Source organism: Eurypyga helias, unplaced genomic scaffold, assembly GCF_000690775.1.
Source record: "Eurypyga helias isolate BGI_N326 unplaced genomic scaffold, ASM69077v1 scaffold22753, whole genome shotgun sequence".
NCBI lineage: Eukaryota > Metazoa > Chordata > Aves > Eurypygiformes > Eurypygidae > Eurypyga > Eurypyga helias.
In genome coordinates this window covers 1-20,252 of record NW_010239513.1, presented here as the reverse complement: position 1 = coordinate 20,252, position 20,252 = coordinate 1, and the positions used below count along the sequence as shown (strand labels likewise).

At 43.2% G+C, this 20,252-nt stretch overlaps 1 protein-coding gene across 1 annotated transcript; it reads left to right on the top strand.

The window, feature by feature from the left end:
- Positions 1-14,671: 14,671 nt before the first annotated feature.
- On the top strand, positions 14,672-17,359 carry FAM196A (family with sequence similarity 196, member A). Its single transcript, XM_010148177.1, is given in 4 exon segments — positions 14,672-15,855; positions 17,100-17,169; positions 17,172-17,334; positions 17,337-17,359. Coding segments are annotated over 4 exon segments (1,440 nt in total).
- The last annotated feature ends 2,893 nt before the right edge of the window (positions 17,360-20,252 follow it).

Genomic DNA, 20,252 nt, shown 5'->3' with positions numbered 1-20,252 from the left:
CACGGCGAGGGGAGCGCACACACCGCCACTTCGGTCTAAGGAAGCATAAGGTAAGCCCCGCCGCTGCCATCGGCGCCCTAACGCGACCCGCGGGCTCTGCCTCGCCACTCTCCCTCCCTGAGCGAGGAGTCCTAAAAAATACCCACTTCCCTGGGTTTTCCCCGTGAAAACTTCGCAGGGATGAGCACCGAGCGCCGCGCTGAGCGCCAGCGTTATGCAATAGCGTGTCTGCCTGCCTGCGAGCAGCTATTGCATCCAGTAACTTTCATGACAGAGAGGGATTTGCTCTCCTTATCCACATCCAAACCGCTACTTTCTTCTAGAAAAATACCAGCCTCGCTCCTCACGCTGCCTTCCGAACGCTACCTGGTAGCCGGAGGATTTTTGGGAAGGTGAACCAAGTGCTTTAGTTTTTCCCACGATCGATGGTGAGGCACTGCCGCCGCTGATTAACTTCAGGGCTGGGAAGTCCAAACGCAGCCCTGATGAAGTGTCCACGCAACATGGCAGTGGAAGAACATCGGACGCGTTCACCCGCTAACTTGCAGCATAGCACTTCATTAAAACCCAAGCCAACCCCAAAATCCTCGTCAGGGGCTGAAGCTGCTGCTATGCTGTGTTATTCTTAAGGAGCAGTGGTTCTCCCCATTTAATACTCCCCTCTACCCCCCCCGAGTCCCCTGTCACCATCGCCAAACCCGTTTGAATTGGAGACGCCGTGAAAACGCAGTGGGCAAATGGGACAAAAGGACCCAGCACCAAAGTCATCGTCCTGGACCTTGCATCCTGCAAGGCGTCCAAGGCTTCCCCTTTGCATTTACGTCTTCCCTTCCTACCGCTAGTAAAAATCCTCTCCTGTGACCTCAGCGTCTCTACTTAGTGCCGTGTTTACACAGAGGTGCAGCAGCGAGGGGGGTGCAGGACTGCAGCTGGCTTGGAGCTGGTTTGGGGGAGGCGGGGGGGGAGCAGCAAGCCCTAGCAAAGCAGGGACAGCTTGCAGTGCTGAAAGCAGAGAATATGTTCTCTGCTTATGTCACCTCCTCCCGAGGGGTCTGTCCCAAAGGAGCCGTGCCCCCCTCGCGCCATAGGTAACGGAGCAGTTGCGTTTGACCTTGTGTGTCTAAAGGGCTGAAATCCCGCACGAACATCACGGAGGAAAATTTAACTCATTAGGCTCTATGGTCGGGAAGTTTGGAGAGACCAGTGTTTTCCAGCCTCTGAGAACCATTATTTTTCTGCTGAATGCTGGAACGTGGTGACAAAAGACAAAACAGTAATAGGTCATGTCTAACGAAAACTGGGAATTTATTCCCTCCGCTTAAGTGTTTCCCCATGATCACCGTTCGTATTTACAGGGCTGTCAGGGATGCTGCATGTATCAAGGTTAAAATCTAGCTGCCAGATGGAAAAACTACGAGCTAAAAAAATATATATATCTCAAGATATCACGTGAGATGTAACTGTCCTAGCCAGGTACTCAGAATAATTTAACGGAAGATTTCAAGCAACCATATTTATAGTAAAATATGACAAGCATGGGGAGTAACGTATTTCCTTAGTTTTGGTGTGAAGCCTATTGGTGTTCTACCAGTCTGCCTTTCTTCACGAGAATAACGCTGCTCCCTTCAAGTACAAACAGCAGTTCCAAGTGAAAAGCTGGATTTTTTTTTTCCCTAGCATTATAAATGCATACGAGCAGCTCAGATGAAAACCTCTCAGTGCTCAGCTATTACTAATTTATCATCTGGAGGTTTATGTTCTTCTATACAGTGATGGCATAGAGTCATTGATTTCAATAGATATCCATAATGTATATTGCTAATCCAAATGCTGAACAGTTGTAAAATAACATTACTGCCCAGGAGTTTAAGGTGCTGTTGCACTGAAAGCATACTGCCTTCATGGAATGAGCTCACTGGGGAAGGCTGATGCTAAATAAGGCGGGTTTATTTTATGTTTGGTAAGGACGTCACGATGCCCTTGATGAGAAATACGTGTTCTTTGGGACTCCACAATTATTAATGATGTATATTTTTAACAAGATGCTTAAAATAATTCTAAGCTTGAATGAAATCGGTGCCTTTCCCCCAGACTGACACATCAAAACCCAGCTGGCCAACAGCACCACAAAAGAAAGTATCACTTACTTATTGAGAGGGGCAGCACTTAACGTTCATTGCACCCTTCTACTAATTAAGGTCACAAACAAGTAGCTCATAAGATCATCGCTGCATTCTTTTCCCCCACTTAACTATTTCACTGACAGAAGCATTTTTGCATGAGCTGCACAGAATATATCATTAATTCCGAGGAAAAAAACCACAGAGTAGCTGAGTTCAGTGGAGATGAACACGTAGAAGGACAATATGCCAAGAAACCCAAGGGCCTGCCCGAGTGCAGAATCAGAGCCTGACATGCACTACCAGGGACCGAACACTATTGGTCACCACAACACACCGTGACGTTCCTCGGAAATCCAAACTCACCAACAGACTGTACACATGACCACAGACAGTGACATTGACGGTTTGTTTACCCTGTTCCAGAGAATTTAAAAGCCAGATTTAACTATAGCAGTCCTTTGCAGTGGCTGATGAGGGAGGGAAAGCCTACCCTTAGCTTAAAAAAAACCTATTAGCTTGCCAAAAAACCTATGCTGCGATGTAAGGACACCTCCACGGAGCTATTGAGCTGGGATGTCTCAAGGCAGTTCCTTACCCAACCACAGGCATCTTGGACAGGGGGAGCTGAGGGTGTGTAGTCACATAATCCATCATACCTGAGGAAATCACAGTAAATCTAGAGTATTTGAGAACATTAAAAATTGACATGCTTGTTTAAACTAGCTGTTAAAAAGGCCTTATATTCTGCGGTATGACAGCCACTGTTAAAAGAACTGCTGAAGATTTGTGCAGGATATTAAAAAACACGTAAGCAACATATTATTTATAGCACAATTCTCCCTTATATTTCTACTCATCAGTTTGCAAATTAAATAGGCTTTAAGGAGATGAGATCACGAACATATTTTAAGGAAAAAAAAAAATCAGTGATGAGTTCAGTGAGTGTTCCATATTTAGCCTTTTAAAAAAAAAAATCAGTGCTTGCTTGTATTCTGCTTCGGAAATACTGTATAACCTATGAACAGACATGGGTACGACTCACTGGGTACTGACATTCATCTTGAAATTATGATGACCACACAGAACGTGATCAGAGCACTCTCTTATTCTAGTGGCACATCCCCACTTTGAAGTCTGTTTACTACATTCAGGCAGAAAACAGCCTCTCTGGTGATGCCTTAATACTTTGGAAAACAGTTCGGCTTGTTCACACGTTCGAAGGGCGCAGTGATCAGTGCCTTACAACTCACCTGCTTCCCACAGTTACACAAGTCTCATAGGCAAACATAATTGGTTGTAAAAATAACAATTGAGTGATCAAACAGCAACTCTTGGTGTCTGGTTTTTCCCTTCAGTGGCAGAAAGACACCAGGCCTGATTTTACTTCAGTAATAGTTTCTCCAGCCAAATCCACTGATTCCAATACAGGAGTGTAGAAGAGAAAGGACCAATCTGAATTAAACAGATGGATTTCAAAGCCCTGAGACCGAAAGCCTACAAGTCCTACAATATTGGGGTGCAGATCTGAACTTCTTTATCATTACAAGAGATTTTTGTCCTTGCTGGGAAGTCCTGGAGCTCTACCACATATCAGATTCCCCAGCCTCTGCACATCGCTGAGCATTTGCTCTCAGACTCAGCCCACATCAAAAAAGGGTGTTAAACATCTCACAAAAGCTGCGTAGTTACAGCCACATACATCTGACGCTGCAGCACTAAACAAGGCAGACTGGAGTAGACATTCGTAACCAGTCCTTGCTCACGTGCGTGTTCCGAGCTCAGCTGTATGGCTCCGTGCAGCCACCCTACATGGAAACTTCTAATCCTTGACACGAGACCGTAGTATTCATGTTCAGTGCAAGAGACCATGCCTAGTGAAATAATAGGATATGGAAACTAAGAAGCAAACCAACGTATTCACCCATAGCCCTGTACTTAATGCTCACAACGCAGGAATTGGCCAGCGACACCCAAAAAAGGAACATTTCTCTAGGGGACAACAGTCTGCGAGAACTGTTCACTGCACTGGCTTTCCCCACAGGAACGCTACCAGCCTGGTTTCCAAAAGCCTAATCTAACACCAGAGTTTCCTTACACAGCCTAAAAATGCACTTGTACGGTGGAGCAAAGAGCATGTAAGCACGTGGCTTTTGCACCTGATTGACCAAGATCTGCAGAAGCAGCGTATGGCCCGGCACGCTGACTTCTTCATAGCAAACAAGCATCGGGGAAGCCCTCTGCAAACTCTTACTCTGCAGGTGCTGTCTGCCTCAGCCATATGGTCCTTTTTCAGCATCAGTTATGGATGCTGAGAATGCTTTCTCCCATACTGTTTTCTGCATGGACATCCTGCCCCTTCGGATGCAAAGCTCAAGTCTTCTGCCCATCTCCAGAACAACCATTAACTACTAGTTTACACCATCCAAAGGCTTTTTCCTCCATGTATTTACTTTTACTTCCATTCTACCTGGTACAGGAATTCATTATTATCTGTAACTGAAATAATACTGGCAAAATCCCAACCTCAGCTCATGTTTATGACATCCGTGGGGAAGAGAAGCAAGCGGTTTGTGTTACATTTTGATTGCTACAGCACGCCGGTAAATAAAGCCCACATAGTCACAAAATTAAACCATTTTAAAAGCGAGAGCAACGGAAGATCGTTCCGTATGTTCTAAGTGAGGAGGAAGTGTCAAGAGCTAGCAAAGGAGGAGTTACTCATTTTGTGCTCTGGTTTTATACCTGCCCTCCCTCACCTCTTCGTTTTCTTTTAACCGCCAGGAAAAATGTGGACAACTAGTCGGTAAATCAAGAGACAGTCCTATAAAAGAAGTCACAGCCACAGCACTTACACCTGTAAATCCTTTGCTGTACAGCTAAAAACACCCAGCACAATTTCCAATTAGTTAAAAACTTGACATTTTGTATTTAGACCCCACTTTGACCAGGATTCCAAGACCTACGCAACTTCAGTACTCCCATCCCGCTTCCACAGTCACCTAAGCCAAAGGAGTAAGAAGTCCTGCTAATCTGGTGAGACACACAAAGCGAAACACAGGTATGACAGCTCACCGCTGTGACCACAGCATGGCTGGATATACCCAAAACTGTATTTACACGGGGTAGTTTGGGTATTGGTAATACCCCGGGTTAACCACAGCCAGCCTGCTTTATGCGTCCTGGAAAAGCACGCTTGTGACAAGAGTTGTGATGCTGCTGTTTGGAACAAGTCGGAGAGGTCGAAGCTGATGCAATTTATACAGACCAGCTGTGGTGTAAACGGCTGTTAAAAACTGAAACAGAGGCTCTAGGATGCTCAGTACAAACCCACTTAGATGCCTACACCACCCAAAAGACTTTTTCCTCTATCTGTATTTACTTTTACTTTCACTCTACCTGGTACAGGAATTTGTTATTATTTGTGTGTGTGTGTGTATATGTACATATATACACACACACACACACACATATATACAGAAAGCAGGTGTGGAAATTCAGGACTGTATTTTAAAGGTGAAATGCAGTTTTGGTCTGGTTAGTTACTTCCTGCTTTCCTTGGGAGAAGAAGGAAGAGACAATTCACTGAGATCACTAATGTTTCTGTACTTATATATGAGTAGAAGAAAAAAATCTACAGCAAGCCCAATCTCTCCTTCAAACCATCAGCAATCGGCTGTTCATGCCCGTTTTGTTATTCTATTCATTACTCTCTTCTGCAAATGCAATCAGAAATGAATGAGGAAATACCCACCAGTAAAGAAATTTAACTTGTGCATCAGGTTAATACATTTTTGTGTCTCAAGGCCTTTGGCAAATAAAGCACAGCAATATCTCTAAGGAGCTGACGAAGAGAGAGCTAAAACATCCCAATGCTGAAAGCAGCCGTTCAGTAGAAATTACGGTTGAACGGCTTGGTAACACGGATGATTCTGATTAATAACAGGGGAGTTCTCAGCCATGATCCTGTGGCTTCAGACAAGCAGAGTATACACCTGAACAGACAAAAGGGGCATGTGAATATTCTTAAGATGATCTCTACTTTAATACACTTCCCAACTGTCTGTTTCACAAATAACCCATCCTAAAACACCATCACCAGAATGTTTTGTGTTGAGATCTTACTCCAACGTTGTCCCAGGTCCATGATACCTGGAAGCTATTTATTCCAAAGCATCTTTATGCTCTCTTCCTTGCTTCCTTCCTCATTCTCCACACAGTTCTTCCCACAGTGAACCAAAACCGTTTTCCCTGGTGACCTGGAATGAGCTGTTTGCTACCCATCAACTCCGAACCTTCTCCCAGCATCCCCATGTTTGATGAGAACTTCAGACTTTGGAAATTGAGGTTTGGAGCTTTCGCACCCATGTTCAAATTTAAAACAATTTCCCCTCACATCAGTTTGCCTTTTCCTTCATGTTACTTATTTCAAGCATCCTAAAACCAGCTTCTACGGAAGAAGTTTTGCAACATTCGGGACTGTTACTCACTTGCAGGATAGCAATTCAAGCACAGCTTTGGGTAACTAATGCTCGTTTCTGCACCAGCCTTTGCTGAAACAGACGTGAAACTGATTCGTGCACATCCTCTGTCTGTCACCAACATCAGGACGTGCAGGTCTAACTGTACGTGGATAATTTACAGTTACAGCTCAGCCAGAGCCTGCTCAAAACCAGGGACTGGTCACCAGTGTGCTCCTCGGGAAGGTGACAGTTACGCTGCCTTTGTGTCCTGGTGACTGCTGACAGCACTGGAGTGCAAATACAAATCTCCTCGACTGATATATTACCCAATTAATATCCTGCAAACGATGTCAGGTTTTAGACCTAAATTACCCAGTTGTGTTCTTCACCACTTCACGCCCTCCCGAGGCTTCTCCGCCTGTAACCCTGATCCAAGCAGAAAGGGCTGACAGCGCTCTGATGCCTTAAGCCACCGACCCCGGGAAAGTCATTCCTGTCTGTCATCTCCCATTTGGGGGAAGCTCAAGCACAGAGTACAAAACACGTTTTTCCATACGACGAGATTATCTGCATTCCCAGGGGAAGAGACCGGTCTGGGTACGTTGCACTGCACCCAGGCACGCTGCGGGGCCTTGCCCTCAGCTGCACACAAAACTGAAGATGCAAGGCTGAAGCGTGGAGCTGGGACACGCTTACCTTTCCTCCTCACCCCACCCACCGTTCGAAAAGCTACGGTGAACACAAAAATAAGCTGTGGTTGATGTAGGTGCCTGTGCTCCGGACAGCTTCTCAGTCCCCAGCACCCAGGCGGCTCTCTCGAGAGGTCGACAGTTTGCAGACCTGTTGGCTGAAGCTAAAGAGCAGAATTGCTCTTTTTTCCCCTGTCATTTGGGGGTTGTTTTTTTTTTCTTAAACACCCACAAAAACTATAGATGTTGACTAAGAACAATTAAAAGTTAGCATTCAACAACAATGCAGATAGTTAACTGTCTTCAAGCCCTTGTTTTTAACAGCTTGCTATTTAAATTATTTAACACACAGCCCCATAAAAATGAAAAAGCCTTCCAGTGTAAGTACGCTGGCTTTTGGACTCCTGGAAGACAGTACAGTATAAGCAGAAGTATTTGCGATTCTCCTAGCAACACATACTCAGCAGCATCCTTACGCTGCGAGTACCAGCTGTAACACTGACAAAGAGGTGCACAGATTTACATGGCAAAATAATGCTAATAAACCTTTACTCAGATTTTCATAGTAGCAATAGCTGCAAAGCACAGTAAGAAAACTAAGCATCATTCTTTTACTGGTAATGTTATTTTTTTTTCCAGTATGCTAAACCCTAGCAAATGTTTGACATGACAGCAACACTGTGAATTGACAGGGAGTATCTTTTGACACCGCGTTTGTTCCAGTTAATACTTACTAACTCAGACCACAACGGTCTATATTGTTTTTAATGCAAGTGCAAATCTCCTGTTCACATTACTGCTAGCTGCACAAACATATTATGGGTGAAGTAACCCTTATTGTACAGAATTTGATCACACTGAATAGATGCCTTTTAATTTTATGCATGTAACAATACAGGAAGCAACAAAACCTAGGTATCATTAAAATTTGTGTTCAGAATGCATAGTAGACATGTCAGAATTACAGAGGACAGCATATACCAGCTCATGCATTCAGGGAAATTGTTTTGGTTAGTAAGGAAAATTTTAAGTAGTTTACCCTACAATAGATTACTGTATTATCTAAAATTCTGCAGGCTTATTAAATCATACATTTTATTTGTTGCCACTTAGTTCTAAAGCTGAAGCTCACAAAGGCATTTAAAGGCATTTATTGTTGATCTCAGCCATTAGCTAGGGGATGATTTTATACATCATTCTTACAGAGCCTACCAGTGGATGGGAGAAAAATACAAAAAGGCAAATCAAATGCCATACGATCAAATCTATTCAAAAGGAAGACTTCCAAGGCAATTACAAATGTCATCACTGAAACTAGATGATGGATAGATACGATTTTTTTCAGACTGTATTAATAACCATCACAGCTCCACCAAACTGTGTAGTATCTAATGCAATGTGTTATTTCTAATAATGCATCCCCAAAGCTGGTTTTTGCAGGACAAAATAAAGGCTCAGTCTAAGTTAGCAGACTTCATTTCAGTCTGGGGAACCCCTTACTTTTTTTACAGGGAAAATTTAACCCCCCCTTCAAACCATAACTTTGCTAGGGAGCACTCAGGAGGTTTCTTTCCTGGGAAGCACTGCAGTAACGTAGGTGAGAAATCCAGACCACAGGCTGAAAAGGCACTGATTTAGGCAAATAATAGTAATGCTCTGTAATTCACCAGAGTGGTGCAAACTTCTCAAAACGGGAAGATTATAAGGCTAGGGCAATTCACCAGCTGCCGGAGAAACTACTGTATACATAAACGCAGCAGAGAATGAATTCAGTGTTGAGCAATAAATAAGGAAGTTCAAGAGAGAGAAAATTTAAGTTCAATGCCTAAGGGTTTCAAAAGCGATTTAAAAAAAACCCAAAAACCCTAGTGTGACATTTACCAGCACTGCTAACTTTATTATTCTACATGAACAATTCTGATACAAGACAGACACACTGGCCTACCACAGCAGTTTTGTTTGTCTGGGGGTGGGGGAGGTCCTAATAAAAGTTGTCAGTACTTTTTACACCACAGAAGTTGGGTGTACCTGCACCCTTGAATTTATCCAGAAGTCATACTTCTTCCTCATACTTGTGTATCAAAACTCTGTAACAAAATTTGTAGCATACAGGAAAAGTTTCTGCAAACAACTAATTAACTGCTTTTTAAATATTTCATATTTTCCAACAATTTGATCAGCACTGTTTTGTTTACTGGACATGGCTTACTAATATTTAGTAGACTATGATATGGCTGTTAAGTTTGTATCCTCACAAAACAGTTAATCTAACAATTCCATTCCTTTCAAAAGGCTGAAAACACTCCTAAACTAATGAAGTCAAAAGAAATAACATGATATTAGAAGCAGTCTATTTAACTCAAAATTAAGAAAAACATTCAGTTTACATGAAAAATAACCTCAGGTTGCTACTACCCGTTTACACAATGGTATATTTAGAATTAACATAGCTTAACATAGGCTTCCATCTCGTGTTTGTTTAGATGAAGTAAATCCAAATTTCTTTAAATGTTTAACAACAGAAGTATATTATAGTCTGCGTATACACTTACAAGATGACCTGCCAATGTCAAATAGTTTTTTAAAAACAAATAGGCATCGCTAGGTTTATAATAATAGTCAGGCATATAAAAATGGCATGCAAGGCAGGGGGAATTTCTCATGAGAATATACAGCCTCAATATATTCAGAAGTCTGAAGGTGTTGCGATCACTTATGATCCTTCCTTTACATGGGAAAGGCCACTTACTTGCAATTCCTCGCATTATTTTTCTTTTAAGCTGTTACATACATGCACAAAGCACACCTGCGCGCTCTCAATACGCGTGCAGAGTTTGCAGCTGCATCCCTAAAGCCTTCGTTGGGTCTGAAAATACAGAGTGAAATCTGTGCCTTTCATTTGCATTTCAAACTGGGAAAGCTGGACTCCACTCTGCTTATAACCTCTGTATCGTAAAACTAGCAGAAATAAAATCTAAATTATAAGGGTAAGCTGCAAATCCCCCTTTCGCTTCATTAACAAATCAGTCTGGAAATTCAACATTAATTCACCTTACAGCAGGGTGACTTTGCAGAGTTCTGGATTAAGGGTGGAGGTCCTGCAAAGACTCACTCACATGCTGCTGACAGAGCATTCAACAGGACCGTTGGGAACCCACTGCTCCTCAGAACTGAGGCGTGAATCACATAAAATAGGTCTCCTTCCTAAAAATGCCCATTGCATTGCTGAACTGAGGGAAAGAAATCTGGACAGCAGCAATAAACAGAGAGCTGAAAGGGAAGGATTCATGTAATTGAATGAAACATTCTATGGAGAACCTGGAATACTGAAGAAGGTGGTTTCCATAACTTACCCTGAAAATTTTGTACTAAATTAAGGTTTCTCTGTACATAATATTTTTTAAATTATCATTATTTAATACTTCATTTCCATATTCAAACATAAGGGAACACTGCTTAAGGGTAATCAGCCAGAAATTTATAAACAAATCAAGGCTAAAAACAGAGAAATAAGTTCTGTGATTACTTAAATATTTAGCTTGGCAAATGATCTCACACAATCAGGGTTTGTTTAGAGTAACTATGGACAAAAAGTTTAAATCTGTTATCTGTATCTAATTGATAGCTGCACCTAAAATTCAAATTCAGAAGCTTTAGTAGCCCCCTGACAGAGAAAGTCATAAACTGCAGCACTCATACAACCCAAGAAACTACATCTCTGCTAGTCGTTTCCTAAAGTATCCAAAAATCCCTCAGCCTCTATCATATCTCACACATTTAATGTGTCCCAGCCTTGTCCTGTGTTCCAGAAAAGGCTACAGAGCTGAGTGATGAGCAGCAGAATTAGAAATAGGTAGTAGTGCAGGGAAAGGAAAGGAGGGAGGGGACTTTTTGCAAGGGCCTGTAGTGACAGGACAAGGGGTAACGGGTTTAAATTGAAAGTGGGGAGGTTTAGATGAGATATCAGGAAGAAGTTCTTCCCAGAGAGGGTGGGGAGGCACTGGGACAGGTTGCCCAGAGAAGCTGTGGATGCCCCATCCCTGGGAGTGTCCAAGGCCAGGCTGGATGAGGCTGGGAGCAACCTGGTCTAGTGGAAGGTGTCCCTGCCCATGGCAGGGGGGTTGGAACTAGATGGGCTTTAAGGTCTCTTGCAACCCAAACCATTCTGTGATTCTATGATATTCCCTTTCCCAGCCTGAGTCCAGGCTGTGCCCATGGCACGAGCCCATTCCCCAGGAAACTGGCGTGAGCGTTGGCACTAGCTCCAGCGGAGAGAGGGCAGACCTCTAGTACTGCTCTCAAGTACAGGTCGAAGGAGTAAGCGCAGCCTCCCAGGAGACCCCGTTGTAAATGCCAGTGGCTGAGTAAGCCAAAACTGGAGTCAACACCTTGTCCAGAACATAAACGAAGCAAACCCAAAAAAAGTGTTATATAAACTCTGCTGTGTTAAATATTTAACTCGCAATCAACTGTTTGCTCAAGCGTTCTTTTATCAAATGTGCACATACAGTTCTCCTTGGAGACACTGAGATCCGATGAAGGCTTAAAAGAAAGCTAGTTCTTTTGGCTGTTGTCATCCTTAATCACAGATACCCATAAAATTATTAGTCCAGCCTACTAGTGGGAATAGAAAACTCTAGATTAGCTAAATCAATCAGGCCGGTACAATTGGGAAAGGGCGACACGCAATTTTTGAAGAATCAAATTATTGGCGATTAAAGACATGCTCAAAATTAACTGCATCACAGAATACAGTACCCCATTTATCTCTTTCTATGCTGTAGAATATCACCAGACTCCTGGTTTCATCTGGGTTATGCACTCCATTAATTCCATCTGTCAAGTCATTCCAACAGACCCAGCGATCCTGCAGCCCCAAAGATTATGGGATGAAAGTGGTATCTGAAATAATCTGAAAATTGAGACAGGTCAAAGGTGCACAAATAAAACAGCAAGCCTACACTTCACAGTAGGTTGCATGTTGGAGGCTACTGTCAAATATCCAAGTCCCAGGAACCTCACTTGGACAACTCCGAGGTATTCTAGGAGATGTTTGCACCAAGTGACTTTCAGATGGAACAACCGGTTTTGTAAGCCTCTTTCACGGGTAAAAATGTGCCCTCGTTTCAGGTGTCACTACTGAACATTTCAGAACTTAGTAAATGCAGCATTTCATACTTGCTACAGTTCCTTAGCGGTGCATGAACTCACATTAGCAGATTTGAAAACTAATGGCTGTTGTGTTACTGTATTTAGTTTTTTCAGTAAACTCATTAGTTTTGAATTTAGAAAAAAATTTGCTTCCAGTAGTTCTGCATTAGTGAAAGTGCAGAGTTTTTCCAACATATTTTGTTTTAGCTGTGTCTAAAGCTGATGTCTGTCCAACTGCAGGCTAAGGGATCAGGTTTGTATCTTACACAGCACTTCCATTATTCACTGAAGCATTCCATAACTCCACCCCTTGACAGGCAGATGGAAGTTCACTTTACCTCCCTACTCCAACTCGCTTTCATCTTCAGGCTTCCCTCTAACACTTCCACCTGATAATCTCTTTACCCCAAAACAAGCAGCTCGGTCACCCTGGTATCAGGCCTGTATATACCTATCTAGTTTGAAAACTAGAATCTCCCTATCTCACATTCTATTATTGGAATGTTTTTGTCCTGAATCTTTGCCTCTTTTGGCTTTTTTCTGCAGACTTTCTACTACATCACACAGGTTCAGACAGAAACTTCCCCTTCTAAAATGACTCCTGCTCATTCCCCACTCCCAGAACCTGACAAGTTAGAGAGAAGAGGGGAAACTAGACAGATTCTAGAATATTTCAGTTAATTGTTCACAAATTACTGGGACCAGGGAAGTAAAACATGAAAAAAACCCCCACAATTAAGTGATGACACATTTGCCTGGGATTTTTTGAAAGCAGCTGGATAACCCAGAAGTCCAACCTTGCAGTAGGCAGGCTGTCTGCCACACACACCTCTGGCTTAGTAACCTGTGAGGAACGTTACTGTCGCTTTTAAAACCCCATAAACATTCAATTCTCTGTTGAAAATATACGTTTTCTGAAATTGTAACTAAATACAGATTAGTCATGAGGATTCACCCACTTGTGCCACTGAGCTGTCTTTCTAAAAGATAGGCTGTTGTGGCACTCAGCTCTTCAGGGGTTTCACATGTTCTATTTAACATGCAAAAGAATTTTAATTAAAAATGTATTTCAAATACAACACCTGAAAGTCGCCTTACTCACTGTACATATTGCTCTGAGGGTACATCGGTGTTTAAATAGGAGATACACGCACACTTGGATTAAGTGGGAAATTGGTAATTCGGTAAATCTCGGCACTAGAGAGAAATTTGTGCAATAGGAGAGTAAAACTGACAACTTCAAATGAGGTGTAAAAATGAGGTCTTAACTACCCAGTTACTACAGATCCCGTACGATTGGCACAACGGTAGAGCTGCTGGGGTTTTTTGCTGTGTGCTGTGTTAAGCAGTTGGCATCTTTTCATCCTTGAGGAGGTGCTTATATTTCAGTAGCAAAGAAAGTAATTTCTGTGAATCATCACAGGTTTTTTTGTGCGGGGTTTTTCTTTTTGTGCTCAAGGATCCTTTGGGATAAGAAGCTCTATTTTAAAGGCATATTAACTGCTTCTCGTAAAGGATGGGTTGTTTTGCATTTGAAGGAAACCCTTAATTGATGCACTGCTGACTTCCTCCAAACTTCAACAGTTTATAAATTTTTATGCCTACAGCAGTACCGACCAGTTGCTAATGATAACTAATCTATATCCAGGATTTTAGGTTTAGCCATGAGGTAAATTTTTATAAATATTCAGATGATGACACCTCTACCAACCAGATAATTTTGTGCAAAGACGCAGAGTACATCATACAGAAGAAACATGTTTTGTAACGAAGCCTAGTGTAAAAAATAATGCCAGTTTGACCCTTCTTGCTACTGAACGCCTGCATTAAGGGCAGTCAGTCCTCTAGACGTCTCTTTATTTGCACAGACACTTGTTTTTCATTTTCCCTGTAGTTTTTATGAACTACGAAGTAAATTCAGATGACTCGCTTCCTGAGAGAAGCCCAAGTGCTGAGCTGGCACGGCGGCATGACAGCCGTGGTGCCTGTCCTCTGAAAAGGGGTCTGGAGAAGACTTCTGGTGCCAGGAAAACATGGGCAGTGGGGATAAAAGGCATGACTTCCTAGCAAAACACCACAGTCTAAAAGGAAGGATTCCAATTTAAGAGAATCGAGTCAACCGGTTGCAAGTGGTAGCCTTTCAGTCAGAGCAGAGGAAATTAGCTCAAATATTGCCAACCTGGAGGGGAAAAGTAGCATTTCTCTTGTAACATGAGGTTTTTTTGAACTCTTTTTGAATGCAGGCATCATGGTGAGTAAGGAGCCCAGCAAATGCTTACTCACCGCCTCGGAAAGCGAAGTTGAGCCAGCGGCTTCACTCGCCTTGGAGATGAAATACGCGCTGGACCCTAACCGGCAGATTAAGAAACGCAACAAAGCCCTCCAGGTGAGATTTAAAGATATCTGCGAGGCCCAGAACGAGCAGAGGGACAAACAGTTGTCCACCACGCAGGATCCCGACAAGAGAGAAGCCAAGTCCATTTCCTACAAAACGGCTTACCGCAAGTACATGACCGTGCCTGCCCGGAGGTCGATACCCAACGTCACCAAGAGCACAGGAGTTCAGACTTCACCCGATCTTAAAAAGTGTTACCAGACCTTTCCTCTGGACCGGAAAAAAGGGAATATTCTTAAAAGCGCCTCGACTGTCGACACATTTAAGAGCGAAAACAACGGGTTTCTCATCGACGCTAAGGACAAAGAGGGCAGAAGCTCAGGGGAGGCCGTTCCGTGGAGCAAGAAGGCTGGCAGCCTGCAGACGGCGGAGTTCATCTCCCACATCCACGAGCGCACCAGCGTGGGATCTCGCGACAACGGGGCCGAGGCCTGGAAAAGCAGCGATTTGCACAGCCCTCCCAAAGAGCCGCCTCCTCCTCTCCCAAACTCGGCCGACCCCGTTTCTGAGGAGCTCGCCGCTGCCCGGCCACCCAGCCGAGGGAAACAGGCGGTGGGGAGCGAGGAGGCCGCCCAGCCCCTCCACGGGAGGGTCTTCAAGACTGAAGTGGCCACCGTTTATTTGCCGGCGGCCGGTTCAAACGCCTCGCAGCCCGACCTGCCAAATCTCACAGTTGAGACGGACTGGTCACCGTGCCCAACGGCCGAGGAGGACAAAAAGAGGACCGTGCACCTCAACGGTGTTCAGCCCCAGGCGGGAGATGCTCGAGCCTGCTCATCGCGGGCGCAGTGCCAAGCCCCCGAATGTAACGAACAGGCCCTTCAGATAAACGTTTCGCCTATGGAGGAGAGCCAGCCTTGCCAGACGGCGGTCGCGGTGAGCGAGGAATGCCAACAAATCGTGCCTCACACGGAAGTTGTGGACTTGAAAGCGCAGCTTCAGATGATGGAAAATTTGATCAGCTCTAGTCAGGAAACCATAAAAGTGTTGTTGGGTGTTATACAGGAGCTAGAGAAAGGAGAAGCTCACAGAGAAGGGTGAGTAGAAGCTTTTTAAATGAGTATAAGCTGTTTTAAATGCCTTTTCTAACAAGTCCTGCCCTTGAATTTGCTAATGTAAAAATTTACACCCCCAGCCACACGTTCCTCCACAGCACACCAAGACGTTACACATTACACGTGGTGCTTCTCGCGCGGACTGAGTTTTGCTGCTTTAGAGGCGAGTCCTAGGGAAACCTGCCAGCAGTATTCACAGATTTGGTATCTGCTTGTCCTAGGATGCAATTAAGTAGTTATTTAACGAAGGAACTATAATATCTCTTCTTGCACCTTTTCTAACAAGCACAGAATGAGCTGCTCTCTAAACAGGATTAGCGAGGATGCTTTCACATCAGCAACTTGTATTAGCCATAATACCTCACACGGCATGAAAAGCAGCAGAAAAACCTTAATTCTGTAAGAGACTTACCTTTTTAAGATTAAGGGATATTATTACAACTCAATATAATTCCATTAATGGCATATGCATCTTGTCTATGTTACTTTCACCTTCTGAATTTTCAATAACGTTTCTTTCAGGAGGAAATTAAATGAAAACGTCTTTACAGCATTCACACTACTCTGCACATGAAACACTCCAGAATAAAGAAACAAAATTTTGTTCATTCCTAGCGTAGGTTACTTAGACCAACCTATATGGCATGACAAGTAATAGTTACTATAACACGGTACAACCTTTAGTCTTTACCTGGACAGTTCAACCCATCTCTTGCATTACTTTAACCAGCATTTTGCAGACTTACTTGCCTTAGTCTGCTAATCTTTATTCAATGAATGCACCTCCAAATGTACCTGAACCCTGTGTGTTTTTTTAAATACTCCTGTAATTCTAATTTTTCAGATGAAATCTGGAGGTTAAAATTAGAAACCAGTGGCTCCTGCTACTTAAAGCAGCCCATGTTTTCATTTGAGTCAAAAAGGTACATCTTAAGATTTGTGATGCAACTCTTTCACTAGGAATGTAGAAATCGTCCTGTTAATCCTAAAAATTCAAACTGGTTTTCATTAAAAAATCATCTTAGCGGTGGGACAATGCTGTCAACACAGCCTTAGCATTTTTAGTTTGTTTTACAGCTGGCTATAGTATTTTTAGAATACCTTGTCAAATCCTGGATCTTCAGACTGGGAGGCTTCTTGATCTAGCTGAAAGCAACACAGGCATACTGATTTTTTTTTTTTTTAATTATTATTCAGAAAAAGTATTCCTCTTTCTGAACTTTGAGAAACTGCAAAAGAATTGGAAGGGACTGGCATGCTGCTTGTCAAATCACAAAATACAGGAAAATATTTCTTCATCGTTAACTCATCATCTGATGCCTGTACGTGTGTACACACACATCTACCCACAAAGTCATCTGCTATAAATACCAGTGCTTCCTCCATACACCTATATATCAATTGGTTTATCTTTTCCCAAAGATAGGAGAGCAACTGTGCAGCAGATACTTATTTTTCTTTTCCTCACATAAGCAGACCCATTTAACATAGCCAGCGTTAGGAGTGCAGTTAATTATAAAAATGGGAAGCAGTTAATTATAAAAATATATTAAAAAAAAAAGTGTTTAAAAAAATCAAAGTGATTTCAGACAGGGTGTTGTTCTAAACACAACAACAAGGTGCTGCCTTATAGAATCATAGAATCACAGAATGGTTTGGGTTGGAAGGGACCTTAAAGATCATCTAGTTCCAACCCCCTGCCATGGGCAGGGACACCTTCCATAGACCAGGTTGCTCCAAGCCTCATCCAGCCTGGCCTTGGACACTTCCAGGGATGGGGCATCCACAGCTTCTCTGGGCAACCTGTTCCAGTGCCTCACCACCCTCTCCAGGAAGAATTTCTTCCTGATATCTAATCTAACCCTCCCTGATTTCAATTTATACGCATTACCCTTTGTCCTATCACTACAGGCTCTTGTAAAAAGTCCTTAAAACTGACTGAGAGCAGCCTATCACTTCTGCGTGGAGCCACTTTCAGCTCCTCATCCCTATGCTCTGGGCATGTCCCGAACTTGCCCTCTCCCGGCTAGACATGATGGATGTAGAGATGGGGAAGGAGGAGGGGATGGATATCCATAGTTGCATGTTTCCTCCTGGTTTAGGAATTCTTGTATTCCAGATGCCTCTGAGTTTTTAGGGTGGGTGATTTTAAAGGAGCCCAGCATTATGCTTGGGACATCTCTGTTCTCCAGCAATCACACTCCCGAGCTGAAAGAACACTCCGTTCTCATGCAAAGCACCACCGCATCATTAACATGAAGCCTGTCTTTATCCTTACTTCCCTCAAATTAGACAACTATTTCAGTAATGGGTTGCCCCATCCTTCTATTAGAATAATTCTTTCCAATTATTGCATTCATTTCTACCACAGTTTTGCCACAGAAACCCACTACAGCGTACACTATTACTTATCCTCTCAATTTTAGCATTGTGATCTTTGTACCTTTTATAACCAAGCGTTAGGTCAGTTTATAACAAGAAATTAAAAGCAGTACTACTGCTGTGTCTCTGCTGAATGTAGCATATACAAGCCTTCCACCTGCTAAAACACAAGTGTTCTGTGTTTATGGCACTCTCCTGGTTTTCTTATGCATATTAAATTCCTTACAATAACAAACATCAGGAAACAAATACAAATAACACACTGCTGGTAAAGAAACCTAAGAAAACCCCAAACCTGCAGCTCAATCCCTTAATCAGATTTTCATCCCTTCAAGAAAATCAGTGTTCTTTAAGTGCTGTTGCAGTGCCATGGGACCAGTGCTCAGTGGATTCATTTTCACTAATACGCTGTAGGTCTTGAACTGCTATTACTGCAATTCATCACTAAATGAGTCTATGCCAGCAAAATTGTATCAGCATCTCTGAAGGTAGCAGTACCATCCTTCGGGTGAATATCATCTACGTATACTTTTCCAAATGTCAGTATTACATTATCTGCAATTAGCAACAACACACAGCACTCAATTCTGCTGAAACGAAAGGGGAAACCACCGGCGGAGGAGGAACACAGAGCAGCCCTAACACCCCATGGAGCCGGGGGCTCAGGTCGCCCTGCCAAATCCAAGCCTTACACATTCTCTATTCCTCTGAGCTAGGATCAGGCCCTATTTATTGCTCACAACGCAAAATTTGGGCCATCAGGAAGCACAGCTTTTACCATCGGGCACTGCGTAGTTTTAAGATATCAAATCTACCTTAATAACACACAGCAGATTTGGGCACAGGGGTAGAAATCATTATTGCTAGCCTGGGACATCCTCCAGTATCAAAGGAAATTATTAAAAGTGTGTATTTTTTATGTCTGTCATTATTTTCTAAATCTTTTACAAAATGCTAATCATACCTTAGCATGCAGAAGCTTCTCTAAAACAAGTATTCCATCACAGCAAAAGGCATTCCATGTTTGTGTTAAGTCATGCATGAATAAAAGTAACAGAGCTGCAGCTTCAGTTAAGACTCCCAGCTCAAAGTTGCAAAAATGTTGAATATTACGTGATGCAAGGTACAGCTTTACAACACAAAACAAGTTTTATGCTTCTTTGCTTTATCTCCTAGTAAACTATTAGCAATCTAGAACACCTACAGACATATTTCTCTCTATTCAGATACAATGCATTCAATTTAGCAAGCCAAATTCTGCTCTGTATGGAGCCTAAGGCAGACAGGATTGAAAGCAAAATGCAAGCTCAAAACCTGGCTCACACCTATGAAATATACAGCAGAACATGAACACATAATCAAAAATATTTTGCTGCTGGAAAACACCACTTACCTGCCCTTTAAATCCTACGTGAAAAGTAACAGTAACCTAGGGCCTTCACATTATACAAGAAATCACCAAGTTTAATTAACAAATAAGTCCCAGTATTTAGGTTGGAAAAGACCTTTAAGACCATCAAGTCCAACCGTTACCCCAGCACTGCCCAGCCCAGCACTAACCATGTCCCTGAGCACCTTGTCTACGTGGCTCTGAAATCCCTCCCGGGATGGGGACTCCCCCCTCCCTGGGCAGCCCCTTCCAACGCCTGACAGCCCTTTCCGGGAAGACATTTTCCCTGATATCCAATCTAAACCTCCCCTGGCACAACTTGAGGCTGTTTCCTCTTGTCACTGGGGAGAAGAGAGACCAACCCCAGCTCCGTTGTCCCTTTCCAGACACGCTCCAGCCCCTCCGATCCAGTCATTGATAATGGTATTAAATAGAACTGGCCCCAGTACTGAGCCCTGGGGAACAGCACTGATGATCAGCTGCCAACCGGATCTAACCCCACGCACCACCACTCTTGGGGCCCGGCCATCCAGCCAGTATTTTACCCAGTGAGGAGTGTGCAGGTACAGGCAGCAGTTCTGTTCACACACCCCCCTCACTGCTCCAA